At 39.6% G+C, this 14,247-nt stretch overlaps 1 protein-coding gene across 1 annotated transcript in view; it reads left to right on the top strand.

Annotated features, from left to right (window-relative positions):
• The window catches only part of CFAP44 (cilia and flagella associated protein 44), a 164,896-nt gene that overhangs the window by 53,765 nt on the left and 96,884 nt on the right, over positions 1-14,247 (top strand). Inside the window, exon 17 of the mRNA XM_044251397.1 lies at positions 4,440-4,679. Within this exon, the coding sequence (XP_044107332.1) occupies positions 4,440-4,679 (240 nt within the window). The remainder of the gene's footprint in view (positions 1-4,439; positions 4,680-14,247) is intronic.

The raw sequence follows: 14,247 nt of genomic DNA, 5'->3' as shown, positions 1-14,247 counted from the left end.
TACCTGTCACCATACAATGCTATTACAGTACCATTGACTATATTCCCTATGCTGTACTTTTTATATTTTATGTATATGTCATCATATTTTACATCTTTTAATTCATAATTTTCTTCTAATTATGGCTTTCTTTTTCCTACTTAAAGAAATCCCTTTCACATTTTTTGTAAGGCCAGTTTAGTGATGATAAACCCCTTTAATTTTTCTTTGGTTGGGAAATTCTTTCTCCTTTTATTCTGAATGATAACCTTGCCAGGTATAGTATTCTTGGTTGTAGGTTTTTTCCTTTCAATACTTTGAATATATAATGCCACTCCCTCTGGCCTTCAAAGCTTCTGCTGAAAAACTGACTGATAGCCTTATAGGGTTTCCCTTGTATGTAGCTTCTTGCTACTTTCTTGCTACTTCTACAAATCTCTTTAACCTTTGACATTTTAATAATTACGTTTCATGGGTTCATCTTGTTTTTAACTACCATGCTTCCTAAACCTGGATGTCTGTTTCTTTTCCCAGATTAGTAAAGTTTTGAAGCTAGTATGTCTTCAAATGAATTTTCTGCACCTTTCTTTTCTCCTTCTGGAACCCCTATAATGTGAATATTTGTTTGGTGTTGTCAAGAGATCTCCTAACTTATCCTGATTTTTTTTTTCTGTTGTTCAGTTTGGATGCTTTCCATTACCCTATGTTCCATTCACTGATCCATTCTTCTGCATCCATAATCTGTTGATTCCCTCTAGTGGTTTTTTTTCCCCCTTCACTTCAGTTATTGTATTCTTCATTGCTGATTTTTAAAAATATATTTTCTTTGTTGAAGGCCTACTGTGTTCTTTTACTCTTTTCTCAATCAAGCTGAACATCTTTATGATCATTGGTTAAACTCTTTTTAAAGCATATGCATATCTCCTTTTTATTTAGTTCTTTTTTTGGAGATTTTGTCCTGTTCTTTCTTTTGGAATGTATTCCTCTGCCTCCCCATTTTTCTTGACTTTCATGTTTGTTCCTATGAATTAGGTAAGACAGCTACTTCTCCTAAATTTGGAGAAATGGTCTTGTGTATGGTCTCCCCTATATATAGTTGACAATTTCCTCTGGCTGGCTGGAGCTGCAGATGGTGTAGGTTGAGTGTTTCAGGGCATTCCATGCTGTGTCTGACCTGGTGAGGTGACTGGAGCTGAAGTGGGTGTAAGTGGGGAAGTCCCAGGGTTCTTCATGCAGTGGACATCCTGGCAGGACAGCTAAAATGGAACTGGGTGCTGATTTGGAGGATCCGGGGTCTCTATGCGGAGGGTGCCCTGGAAGGACAGCTGAAGCTGAAGTCAGTGCAAGCTGGAGTGGCCTGATGGGGTGACAAGCCCGGCTGGAAGAGGCCAGGGTGTCCAAGGACATTCTATGCAGGAGTGCCCTTTGGGCCAGCTGAAGCTGAAGTGGGTGTAAACTGGGGAATCCCTGGACTTTCCATGTAGAAGACACCTTACAAGACAGCGGAAATGGAAATGGGTATAAGCCAGGTTGTTTAAGAGCATTCCACAGTGAGGGTGCCCTGGTAGGACAACTGAAAGTGGAGTGGGTACAAGCTGGGGGGTCCCTGGGTATGCTGCACAGGGGCTGCCCTTGTGGAGTAGTAGGATCCAGGGCTGGGGGATGCCTGTGCTACCTACAGGGGGCTTTCTGGTGGGACAGCTGGTGCCAAAGCAGGCATCAGCCAGGAGGTCCCAGAGCACTCTGTACTGGGGGTGTTCTAGCAAGCTGTCTGAAGCAAATGTGGTGTAGATCTGGAGTTTTCAGGGATCCTGCACACCTGTGTCACTGTGATGCAACAGGTGGAGCTGTGGTGAATACTATCCATGGTGTCCTGGTGTATACCTTCCTGAATCCTCCTTGGTGAGATTGCTAGAGCTAGTGGGGGCTAGGTGCCTTGGGCTCACTGATGTGGTAGGCTGGTTAGGGTGCCCAGATCTTGCTCCCCTCATTCACACTGTCATGGTGGAGGGGGAGCATAAACTGTGGTACTTGCCAGCCCTTCTGTCCTGCAGAGATTTTCAGTATCTCTCTGCAGTTTGACAGGGTTCTAAGGCTGGTTGTTTTATATACTAGTTGCTCTTTTATTTATTTATAAATAATAAATAAAATAGTTGCTCTATTTTACTTATTTTTTTAAGATTTTATTTATTTATTAGACAGAGATCACAAGTAGGCAGAGAGGCAGGCAGAGAGAGAGAGTGGAGGAAGCAGGCTCCCCGCCGAGCAGAGAGTCCGATGCGAGGCTTGATCCCAGGACCCTGAGATCATGACCTGAGCTGAAGGCAGAGGTTTTAACCCACTGAGCCACTCAGGTGCCCCTTTTACCTATTTTTTATTTAAATTCAATTAACATATAATGTATTATTTGTTTCAGAGGTACAGGTCTGTGATTCATCAGTCTTATATTATCCCCAGTACTCATTATAACACATAGCCTCCCCAGTGTTCATCACCTAGTTACCCCATATCCCCATCCTCATTACCCCTAGCAACCCTCAGTTTGTTTCCTATGATTAAGGGTCTCTTACGGTTTGCCTCCCTCTCCGGTTTCATCTTATTTAATTTTTTCCTCTCTTCCCCTATGATCCTCTGTTTTGTTTCTTAAATTCCACATATCAGTGAGATCATATGACCATTGTCTTTCTCTGACTGACTTATTTTGCTTAGCATGATACCCTCTAGTTCCATCCATGTTGTTGCAAATGGCAAGACTTCATTTTTTTTGATGGCTGAGTAATATTCCATTGTATAGATACATACCACATCTTTATCTATTCACCTGTCAAGATAGATATCTGGGCTCCTTCCACAGTTTGGCCATTGTAGACATTGCTGCTATAAACATTGGGGTGCAGATGCCCCTTTGGACCACTACATTTGTATCTTTAGGGTAAATACCTAGTAGTTCTGGGTTGTAGGGTAGCTCTATTTTAACTTTCTGAGGACCCTCCATACTGTTTTCCAGAGTGGCTGCTCCAGCTTACTTTCCCACCAGCAGTGTAGGAGGGATCCGCTTTTTCTGTATCATCAACTACTGTCATTTCCTGACTTGTTAATTTTAGCCATTCTGACTGGTGTGAGGTGTATTTCCTTGTGGTTTTCATTTGTATTTCCCTCATGCCAAGTGATGCTGAGCATTTTTTCATGCGTCTGTTAGCCATTTGGATGTCTTCTTTGGAGAAATGTCTGTTCATGTCTTCTGCCCATTTCTTGGTTGGATTTGCTCTTTGGGTGTTGAGTTTGATAAGTTCTTTATAGATTTTGGATATATTCTGGTTTCTCTTCAGATCATATAAATATTTTGTCTTTTACTAGTTTCTCTTTTCCTTGCCTTTTATTTATTTTATTTTATTTATTTGACAGAGAGCACAAGTAGGCGGAGAGGCAGGCAGAGAGAGAGAGGAGGAAGCAGGCTCCCTGCTGAGTAGAGAGCCTGATATGGGACTTGATCCCAGGATCAAGTCAGAGGCAGAGGCTTTAAACCACTTTAAACCACTGAGCTACCCAGGCGTCCCTAAACCTTGTCTTTTTTTTCCCCCTGTGTCCCAAGGCAGATAAATCTGTTCCTGCTCTCTCAGTACTATCCATTCCCACTGTAGTTCAGAGCATTTGGGGATAGAGGTTTCAATCATTACTGTATCTCCATTCTTTTGTTGGGAAGAGGCTGTTCAGTCACCCCTCCCACCGTGTGATTTTGAGGAGGGGATTGATGTGATGAGATCATATAAATTGGATAATTATGAGGGATAAAAAAGAAATAAAGAGGGAAAAGATGGGAGGTAGGGATGCCAGTGTTAGGTGGCTTTTGAAAGGTCTGAAAGATGCAAGGGGTCTAAGAGTATTACTAAAAATAGGAACAACTTGGGGCACCTGGGTGGCTCAGTGGATTGAGCTGCTGCCTTCGGCTCAGGTCATGATCTCAGGGTCCTGGGATCGAGTCCCGCATCGGGATCTCCCCCGCATCGGGATCTCTGCTCAGCAGGGAGCCTGCTTCCTCCTCTCTCTCTGTCTGCCTGCGTCTCTGCCTACTTGTGATCTCTGTCTGTCAAATAAATAAATAAAATCTTTAAAAAAAAAGAAAAAAAAAGGAACAATTTTTCTCAGGGCTTATTTTGATCTACCTAATTCATGGGTTGATGGTGATAGACTGGAAGAAACTGTATTTAGCTCTTCTGTTAGGAAAAAAAAATGAGAAAATAATTTCTGTAAAATTAAGATTGAAGGGGTTAATACAGAAATGATTTAAAAATGTTAATGATGAAATATATCCCCAAATTGATAATTATTTTTAAATGACATTATTTTATATCAGAGCTGTGAGTTTTTTTAGAACCCTAATCTGTTTTTCATTTTGTTATCCCCTTACTATAAATGAATGATTTACAGTTGTTTTTCTATCTTAATGTCTCTTGCAAAAGCGATTAATAGAAATAGAAAAGAGAAAGACATTAAGGGATTTGAAGAAGAAGGAGAAGGAAGAAAGGAGGAAGCAGCTAGCAGCAGAGATGGGAGAAGATGGAGAAAAGGAACTCCAAGTAGAGGAGGAGGAGGAGGAGGAAGAAGAAGAGGAGCCATTACCTGAAATCTTTATTCCATCAACTCCCTGTCACATCCTCTGTGGATTTTACTCTGAGCCAGGGAAGTTCTGGGTTTCTTTGGTGAGTAACAATGTAATACATAAATTTTATCTCAGCTCTAATCAAATATAGTTCATGATCATGATTTTCCAGCACACTGTTACTTTCTAACTTATGGTAAGGCCATTTATTAATTACTTTTAAAGGTGTGAATTCTGGTGAATGAATGTGAGTTACAGTTTTTATAACATCTTGTTATCTCTTTTATGTCTGCTTATTATGCTATCATCTATAACAATCATACGTGTTCCAGGAGGTCAAAGGGGAGAAGAATTAAAGACAGAAGGGCAAAGCGCTAAGGATTCTTCCAGTTGATTCTATGGCCTTTTAAATTGTGCAACTAAGTGACATTTTGAAAATAACGGGCACACTATCCTGTAAACTTTTGCTTGCATTTTGTTATTTGCAGCTGTGCTCTGTGGCCACGTGGAAGTCTGGGAAGGTGGCTGTTTTTAGGTGGTCACATTGCTACTCTGAACAAAATTGGGATTGGGCTAGTAAAGAAAAAGAGAAAAATGGATATCAGGGAGATAGACACCATGAATTGTCACAATATTGTGACAACTATATCCTCTAATTATACATTTTCTACTCCTATCATAAGATATTGATCAATTGCAAAGCAAGATTTCCTTCATTATAAATTTGTCACAAATTTCATCTCCATTCACCAAAAAAAGTAATAATTGACAAAAAAGTATACAGGCATACCCTATTTTATTGCACTTCACAGATATTTTGATTGTCACCAATTGGTTTGTGGCAATCCTGTGTTAAGAAAGTTTATTGGTATCATTTTCCCCAAAACATTGGCTCACATCATGTTTCTGTGTCACATTTTGTAATTCTTGCAGTATTTCAAACTTTCTCATTATTATTCTTTGTTGTTATGATCTGTGGTCATTGATATTTGTTGCTATTGTAGTTGTTGGGGGGAGTCATGAACCACACCCATATTAGACCACAAACTTAATGATAAATACAGTGTGTGTTTTGACTGCTCCACTAACCAGCCATTCCCCTGCCTCTCTCCCTCTTCTTGGGCTTTCCTATTCTCTGAGATATAATAATATTGAAATCAGGCCAGTTAACAACCTTACAATGGCTTCTAATTGTTCAAGTGAAAGCAAGAGTCACATGCTTCTCACTTTAAATCAAAAGCTAGAATGATTAAGCTCAGTGAAGAAGGCAGGTCAAAAGCCAAGATAGGCCAAAAACTAGACCTCTTGTGCTAAACAGTTGGCCAACTTGTGAATGCAAACAAAAAGTTCTTGAAGGAAATTAAAAGTACTAGTCCAGTGAACACATGAATGCTAAGAAAGAAAAACAGGCTTATTGCCAATATGGAGAAATTCTCAGTGGTCTGGATAGAAGATCAAACCAGCCATAACATTCCCTTAAGCCAAAGCCTAATCTAGAGTAGGGCCCTAAATCTCTAATTCTATGAAGGCTGAGAGAGGTGAGGAAGCTATAGAAAAAAGTTGGAATTTAGCAGAGTTTGGTTCATGAGGTTTCAGAAAAGAAGGAAAGAAGCCTTCTTCATAACACAGAAGTGTAAGGCAAAGTAGCAAGTGCTAATGTAGAAGCTGTAGCAAGTTCTCCAGAAGATCTGGCTAAGGTTATTCATAAAGATATCTACATTGAACAAAAGACTTAAAAAAATTTTTTTTATTTATTTACTTGAGAGATAGAGAGTGAGAAAATGAGCAGGGAGAGCAGCAGAGGGAGAGGGAGAAGCAGACTTCCCACTGAGCAGGAAGCCTGACATGGGGCTCAATCCCAGGACCCTGAGATCACAAGCTGAACCTAAGGTAGACACTTAATCTACTCAGCCACCCAGGGGCCCTGAGCAAGGATTTTCAGTGTAGATGAACTAGTCTCATTGTGGAAGAAAATGCCATCTAGGACTTTCAGAGAGAAGTCAATGCCTGGCTTCAAAGACTAGGTTGTTTTTCTTGTCAGAGGCTAATGCAGCTGGTGACTTAAGTTGAAGCCAGTGCTCATTTACCATTCTGAAAATCCTGGACCTTGGGAATTACATTAAGTCTATGTTGGCAGTGCTCTATAAATGGAACAACAAAGCTAGATGACAGCACATCTGTTTACAACATGCTTACTGGATATTTTAAGCTCACTGTTGAGACCTACTCCTCAGAAAAAAAGATTCTTTCAAAATATTACTGCTCATTGACAATGCATCTGGTCACCCAAGAACTCTGATGGAGACATACAGTGAGATTAATGTTGTTTTTATGCCTTATACTGCAACATCCATTTTGCAGCCTGTGCATCAGGGAGTAATTTAAACTTTCAAGTCTTATTATCTAAGAAATACACTTTGTAAGGCTATGGGTGCCATAGATTGCAATTCCTCTAACGGATCTGGGCAAAGTCAATGGAAAAACTTCTGGAAAGGATTCACCATTCTAGATTCATGGGAAGAGGTCAAAATATCAACATTAACAGGATTTCTTGGGAGAAGTTGATTCCAACTCTCACAGATGACTCTGAGGGGTTTGGGGCTTGAGTGGAGGGAGAAACTGCAGTTATGGTAGAAATAGCAAGAGAACTAGAATTACAAATGGACCCTGAAGATGGGACTGGATTGGCTGCAATCCCATGATAAGAATGGTAACAGATGAGGAGTTGCTTCTTATGGATGGGTTAAAAAAAAAAAGTGGTTTCTTGAGATGTCATCTACTCCTTGTGAAGATGCCATGAAGATGGTTGAAATGGCAACAAAGGATTTAGAATATCACATAAACCTATTTGATAAGCTGCAGCAAGGTTTGAGAGGATTGACTCCAATTTTGAAAGAAGTTCTACCTTGAGTAAAATGTTAACTAACAACATTGCATGCAATGGAGAAATTCATGAAAGGAAAAGTCACTTGATGCAGCAAACTTCATTATTGCCTTATTTTAAGAAATATGGCTGTGGCCATCCCAGCCTTCAGCAACCACCACCCTGATCAGTCAGCAGCCATCAATGTTGAGGTGAGACCCTCCATCAGCAAGAAGATTAAGACATGCCCAAAGCTCAGATTACGGTTAGAAGTTTTGGGCAATAAAGTATTTTTAAATTAAGGTATGTACATTTTTTCTTAGACATAATGCTATTACATACTTAATAGACTATGGTATATTGTAAACATAACTTTCATATGCACTGGGAAACAAAAAATCATTTGACTCACTTTATTGCAATAGTAACTTTATTGAGGTGGTCTGGAATTGAACCTCTATTATCTCTGAAGTATATCTGTATGTGAGAGATTACCATTTATGCACAACCTATCCCAGTCTTTGGCCAGGCCAGAACACTGAGTAGCCAAGGATTGTTACTACAAGGAGTAATGAGCATTAACTTCTCCCCGTGTTCAGTTTTTCCTAGACATACATCTTTGTTAGCAACTTCTAGGGAGGCAAGCAGCAAAATGGATAGAAAGTAGTGATGCTTTGTCCATCTTTATGAAACAATGGTTGATGACTACTATTGTGTGGGGTTCAAGGGCACAGGGATAAATAAGGCATGTTTCCTGCCCTCAGGGAATTCCTTCATATCAGGAGGAGAGAGGCACAGAAACAACTATAATACAATGTAATAGCATTCTAGTATCCTTGAAACACATGCAAAAATTATTATATAACAAACACATTCACTGCTTATTCTTAGGATTGCCCAATGAATATTATATGAGACATACTTGCCCTAGATTTATTTGTTACCTGAAATTCATATTTAACTGGTTATCTGGTATTTTTATTTGTGGAATATGGAAACCTATTTATTCTGTACAGAGCACCCTTCTAAGTGATTTACTAACCACCCTATAAAATAAATCCTCTTATAATTTACATGTTGCATAAGAAGAAACCAAGGCAGGGAGAGGTTATGTCACTTATCCAAGGTCATATAACTAATGAGAGGTGGAACCAGGGTCTGGACTCAGGCAGTTTGGGCCTAGAGTCCATGCTTTTAACCATTAAGCTCCACCAGCATGCAAGATTAAGGTACAGTTGACAGAGGTAGCGCCGCTGATTCTGCTTGATGCAAATATTTGCCAGCTCCATTCCTGCAACCATATAGACTATGTAGAAGACCAGTCTCCCTGTGAGGTTGTGACTGCAGTTCTCAAGTCCATGCTCATGCTGCAGGCCCATTCTCCCACCGAACCCTGTTGGCTCTGCCACTTGGCTGAATTACTGGTATAATTCTTCCTCCCCTCAGACATGCTGCACCCTCCCTTGCCTTCTAAGATAACCTTCTCTCACATTTCACTGAGAAAATCAAATTTTCCTTGACTTTGTTTTTTTTAAAGATTTTATTTATTTTGACAGACAGAAATCACAGGTAGGCAGAGATGCAGGCAAAGAGAGAGAGAGGAAAGGAAGCAGGCTCCCTGCTGAGCAGAGAGCCCGATGCGGGGCTCAATCCCAGGACCCTGGGATCATGACCTGAGCCGAAGGCAGAGGCTTTAACCCACTGAGCCACCCAGGTGCCCCTTCCTTGACTTGTCTTAAATAGATCTGACACCCTATGAGGATCCATACAAGTTTTGTCTGTTGTTGCCTGTTGTTCCAGTTGATGATGGTCTGCTGCAACTGTCCAAGGACGCTCTTCCTGAAGCCTTTGGATCCCACCCCTCTCCCTTCCTCCAATAGTTTATTCCTGCAGTAAGCCACCCAGTCTCCTGTGCCATCCACTTCCTTCTGTTCACTAAATTCTTATCTTATAAACATGCTCTAGTACTTAAAATTTTTCCTTAACCTCTCTTTCCTTCCCTTCCAGTCCTCCTTTTAGAGGTGATCCTGAAGATAATATGCACCTTTAAATTCATATAATTTGATATAAATTTATTTTTCTAATTTCAGAGAAAAAAGATCTTAGAGCACTTTAATGCCATGTATCCTCTCCCTCCCCATTGTCCTATATTTTCTCTCTCTCTCTATATATATATGTATTTGTATCCCCAAAAGGTATTTTACTATTATATTGTTGATATCACTTTGGTTTATCCTTTTTCTTGCTGTTAATTCCTTTCTATATATTTGTAATTGCATCTTCTGCTTTAAATATATAATATATATTATATATTTAATGTAGGTCTGCTAGTGACAAATTCTCTGTTTTGGGGGTTTTGGAGGGTTCTAAAAGTGCCCTCATTTTGCCTTTTTAAAAAAAATTTATTTTTTATTTACTTTCAGCGTAACAGTATTCATTATTTTTTCACCACACCCAGTGCTCCATGCAATCCGTGCCCTCTATAATACCCAACACCTGGTACCCCAACCTCCCGCCCCCCACCACTTCAAACCCCTCAGACTGTTTTTCAGAGTCCATAGTCTCTCATGGTTCACCTCCCCTTCCAATTTCCCCCAACTCCCTTCTCCTCTCTAACACCCCTTGTCCTCCATGCTATTTGTTATGCTCCACAAATAAGTGAAACCATATGATAATTGACTCTCTCTGCTTGACTTATTTCACTCAGCATAATCTCTTCCAGTCCCGTCCATGTTGCTACAAAAGTTGAGTATTTGTCCTTTCTGATGGAGGCATAATACTCCATAGTTTATATGGACCACATCTTCCTTATCCATTCATCCGTTGAAGGGCATCTTGGTTCTTTCCACAGTTTGACAACCATGGCCATTGCTGCTATAAACCTTGAGGTACAGATGACCCTTCTTTTCACTCCATCTGTATCTTTGGGGTAAATACCCAGTAGTGCAATTGCAGGGTCATGGGGAAGTTCTATTTTTAATTTCTTGAGAAATCTCCACCCTGTTCTCCAAAGAGGCTGCACCAACTTGCATTCCCACCAACAGGGGAAGAGGGTTCCCCTTTCTCCACATCCCCTCCAACACATGTTGTTTCCTGTCTTGCTAATTTTGGCCATTCTAAGTGGTGTAAAGTGGTATCTCAATGTGGTTTTAATTTGAATCTCCCTGATGGCTAGTGATGATGAACATTTTTTCATGTGTCTGTTAGCCATTTGTATGTCTTGATTGGAGAAGTGTCTGTTCATATCTTCTGCCCATTTTTTGATATGATTGTCTGTTTTGTGTGTGTTGAGTTTGAGGAGTTCTTTATAGATCCTGGATATCAACCTTTTGTCTGTACTGTCATTTGCAAATATCTTCTCCCATTCCGTGGGTTGCCTCTTTATTTTTTTGACTGTTTCCTTTGCTGTGCAGAAGCTTTTGATTTTGATGAAGTCCCAAAAGTTTATTTTTGCTTTTGTTTCCTTTGCCTTTGGAGACATATCTTGAAAGAAGTTGCTGTGGCTGATATCGAAGAGATTACTGCCTATGTTCTCCTCTAGGATTCTGATGGATTCCTGTCTCATATTGAGGTCTTTTATCCATTTTGCCTTTTTAAAAAAATTATATTTTTGTTGGAAATTTTGTTTTCAAACTTTGACATCTTTTTTTTTTTAAAGATTTTATTTATTTATTTGACAGAGAGAGATCACAAGCAGGCAGAGAGGCAGGCAGAGAGAGAGAGGAGGAAGCAGGCTCCCTGCTGAGCAGAGAGCCCGATGCGGGACTTGATCCCAGGACCCTGAGATCATGACCTGAGCCGAAGGCAGCAGCTTAACCCACTGAGCCACCCAGACGCCCCAAACTTTGACATCTTTTAATCCTCTTTTGTCTTCCATTCTACCAGCTGCATTATTTATTTATTTATTAGATTTCTTTTCAGTGTACTAGAATTCATTGTTTATGTACCACACCCAGTGTTCCATGCAATACATGTCCTCCATAATACCCATCACCAGGCTCACCCAAACTCCCACCCCCCACCACTTCAAAACCCTCAGATTGTTTTTCAGATTCCATAGTCTCTCATGGTTCGTTACCCCCTCCAATTTCCCTCAACTCCCTTCTCCTCTCCATCTTCCCTATGCCCTCCGTGTTATTTCTTATGCTCCACAAATAAGTGAAATCATATGATAATTGACTCTCTCTGCTTATTTGACTCAGCATAATCTCTTTTTATTGTTTCTTTGACACCTAGTATGTCTTTTTCTCTTTGCTTTTAAAATTTTGTGTTAAAGCATGTCGTTTCTTCATATTTATCTTGCTGGTGGTCATAGCATTTCTTGAATCCCTACATAGTTTTATTCAGTTTTGGAAAACTCACAGCCGTTATCTACCATAATATTGGTCTGGCCTATCTTTATACTTGTTTCTGCTGGGATTTCGGTTTTCTGTATATTAACCCTTATTACTATGTCCCATATGTACTTTACACACACACTGGCCTTTTTTGGTGGGGTATTTTCCATTTTTTTTTTCTTTCTCCTGCCTTGGCCTGACTACTTTATCTGATCGCTGTTCCAGCTTTATAAGTCTGCTGTGTCTAGTTGCTTTCAAACTCATCTACTGATTGTAATTTGTCATTTTATTTGTTCTAGAATTTTATTTTTTTCATTTAATTATTTTATAGATTCCAGATGGCTTCTTAAATTTTCCATTTGGCTTCAGAGTCTTTAAATATACTATTCTTGGTTATTTGAAGTCCATTTTGTAAATATCTCAATATCTCATAACTTTGATTTGTTTGTCTTTTAAAAATCTATTTAAATTCAATTTTGTTAACATACAGTGTATTATTAGTTTCGGGGTAGAATTTAGTGATTCCTCAGTTGCGTATAACACCCAGTGCTTTATACATGCCCCCCCCCCAGCAACTGTCAATTTGTTTCCTCTAGTCAAGAATCTTAAGGTTTGCCTCATTTTCTGTTTTCATCTTATTTTACTTTTCCTTCCCTTTCCCTATGTTCATCTGTTTTGTTTCTTAAATTCCACATATGAGTGAAATCATATGGTATTTGTCTTTCTCTGATTGACTTATTTCACTTAGCATTATATCCTCTAGTTCCATCCATATCATTGCAAATAGGAAGATTTCATTTTTAAAAAATTTTTTTCAATTTATTTATTTTCAGAAAAACAGTATTCATTATTTTTTCACCACACCCAGTGCTCCATGCAAGCCGTGCCCTCTATAATACCCAACACCTGGTACCCCAACCTCCCACCCCCCCACCACTTCCAACCCCTCAGATTGTTTTTCAGAGTCCATAGTCTCTCATGGTTCACCTCCCCTTCCAATTTCCCCCAACTCCCTTCTCCTCTCTAACACCCCTTGTCCTCCATGCTATTTGTTATGCTCCACAAATAAGTGAAACCATATGATAATTGACTCTCTCTGCTTGACTTATTTCACTCAGCATAATCTCTTCCAGTCCCATCCATGTTGCTACAAAAGTTGGTTATTCATCCTTTCTGATGGAGGCATAATACTCCATAGTGTATATGGACCACATCTTCCTTATCCATTCATCCGTTGAAGGGCATCTTGGTTCTTTCCATAGTTTGGCGACTGTGGCCATTGCTGCTATAAACATTGGGGTACAGATGGCCCTTCTTTTCACTCCATCTGTATCTTTGGGGTAAATACCCAGTAGTGCAATTGCAGGGTCATAGGAAAGCTCTATTTTTAATTTCTTGAGGAATCTCCACCCTGTTCTCCAAAGAGGCTGCACCAACTTGCATTCCCACCAACAGTGTAAGAGGGTTCCCCTTTCTCCACATCCTCTCCAACACATGTTGTTTCCTGTTTTGTTAATTTTGGCCATTCTAACTGGTGTAATGTGATATCTCAATGTGGTTTTAATTTGAATCTCTCTGAGGGCTAATGATGATGAACATTTTTTCATGTGTCTGTTAGCCATTTGTATGTCTTGATTGGAGAAGTGTCTGTTCATATCTTCTGCCCATTTTTTGATATGATTGTCTGTTTTGTGTGTGTTGAGTTTGAGGAGTTCTTTATAGATCCTGGATATCAACCTTTTGTCTGTACTGTCATTTGCAAATATCTTCTCCCATTCCGTGGGTTGCCTCTTTATTTTTTTGACTGTTTCCTTTGCTGTGCAGAAGCTTTTGATTTTGATGAAGTCCCAAAAGTTTATTTTTGCTTTTGTTTCCTTTGCCTTTGGAGACATATCTTGAAAGAAGTTGCTGTGGCTGATATCGAAGAGATTACTGCCTATGTTCTCCTCTAGGATTCTGATGGATTCCTGTCTCACGTTGAGGTCTTTTATCCATTTTGAGTTTATCTTTGTGTACGGTGTAAGAGAATGGTCAAGCTTCATTCTTCTACATATAGCTGTCCAGTTTTCCCAGCACCATTTATTGAAGAGACTGTCTTTTTTCCACTGTATATTTTTTCCTGTTTTGTTGAAGATTAATTGGCCATAGAGTTGAGGGTCCATATCTAGGCTCTCTACTCTGTTCCACTGGTCTATGTGTCTGTTTTTATGCCAGTACCATGCTGTCTTGGTGATCACAGCTTTGTAATAAAGCTTGAAATCAGGTAAGGTGATGCCGCCAGCTTTATTTTTGTTTTTCAACATTTCCTTAGCGATTCGGAGTCTCTTCTGATTCCATACAAATTTTAGGATTATTTGCTCCAGCTCTTTGAAGAATGCCAGTGGAATTTTGATCGGAATGGCATTAAAAGTATAGATTGCTCTAGGCAGTATAGACATTTTAACAATGTTTATTATTCCGATCCAAGA

The sequence above is a fragment of the Neovison vison genome, chromosome 6 (genome assembly GCF_020171115.1).
Source record: "Neovison vison isolate M4711 chromosome 6, ASM_NN_V1, whole genome shotgun sequence".
Lineage (NCBI taxonomy): Eukaryota > Metazoa > Chordata > Mammalia > Carnivora > Mustelidae > Neogale > Neogale vison.
This window is presented reverse-complemented; position numbering and strand designations above follow the sequence as displayed.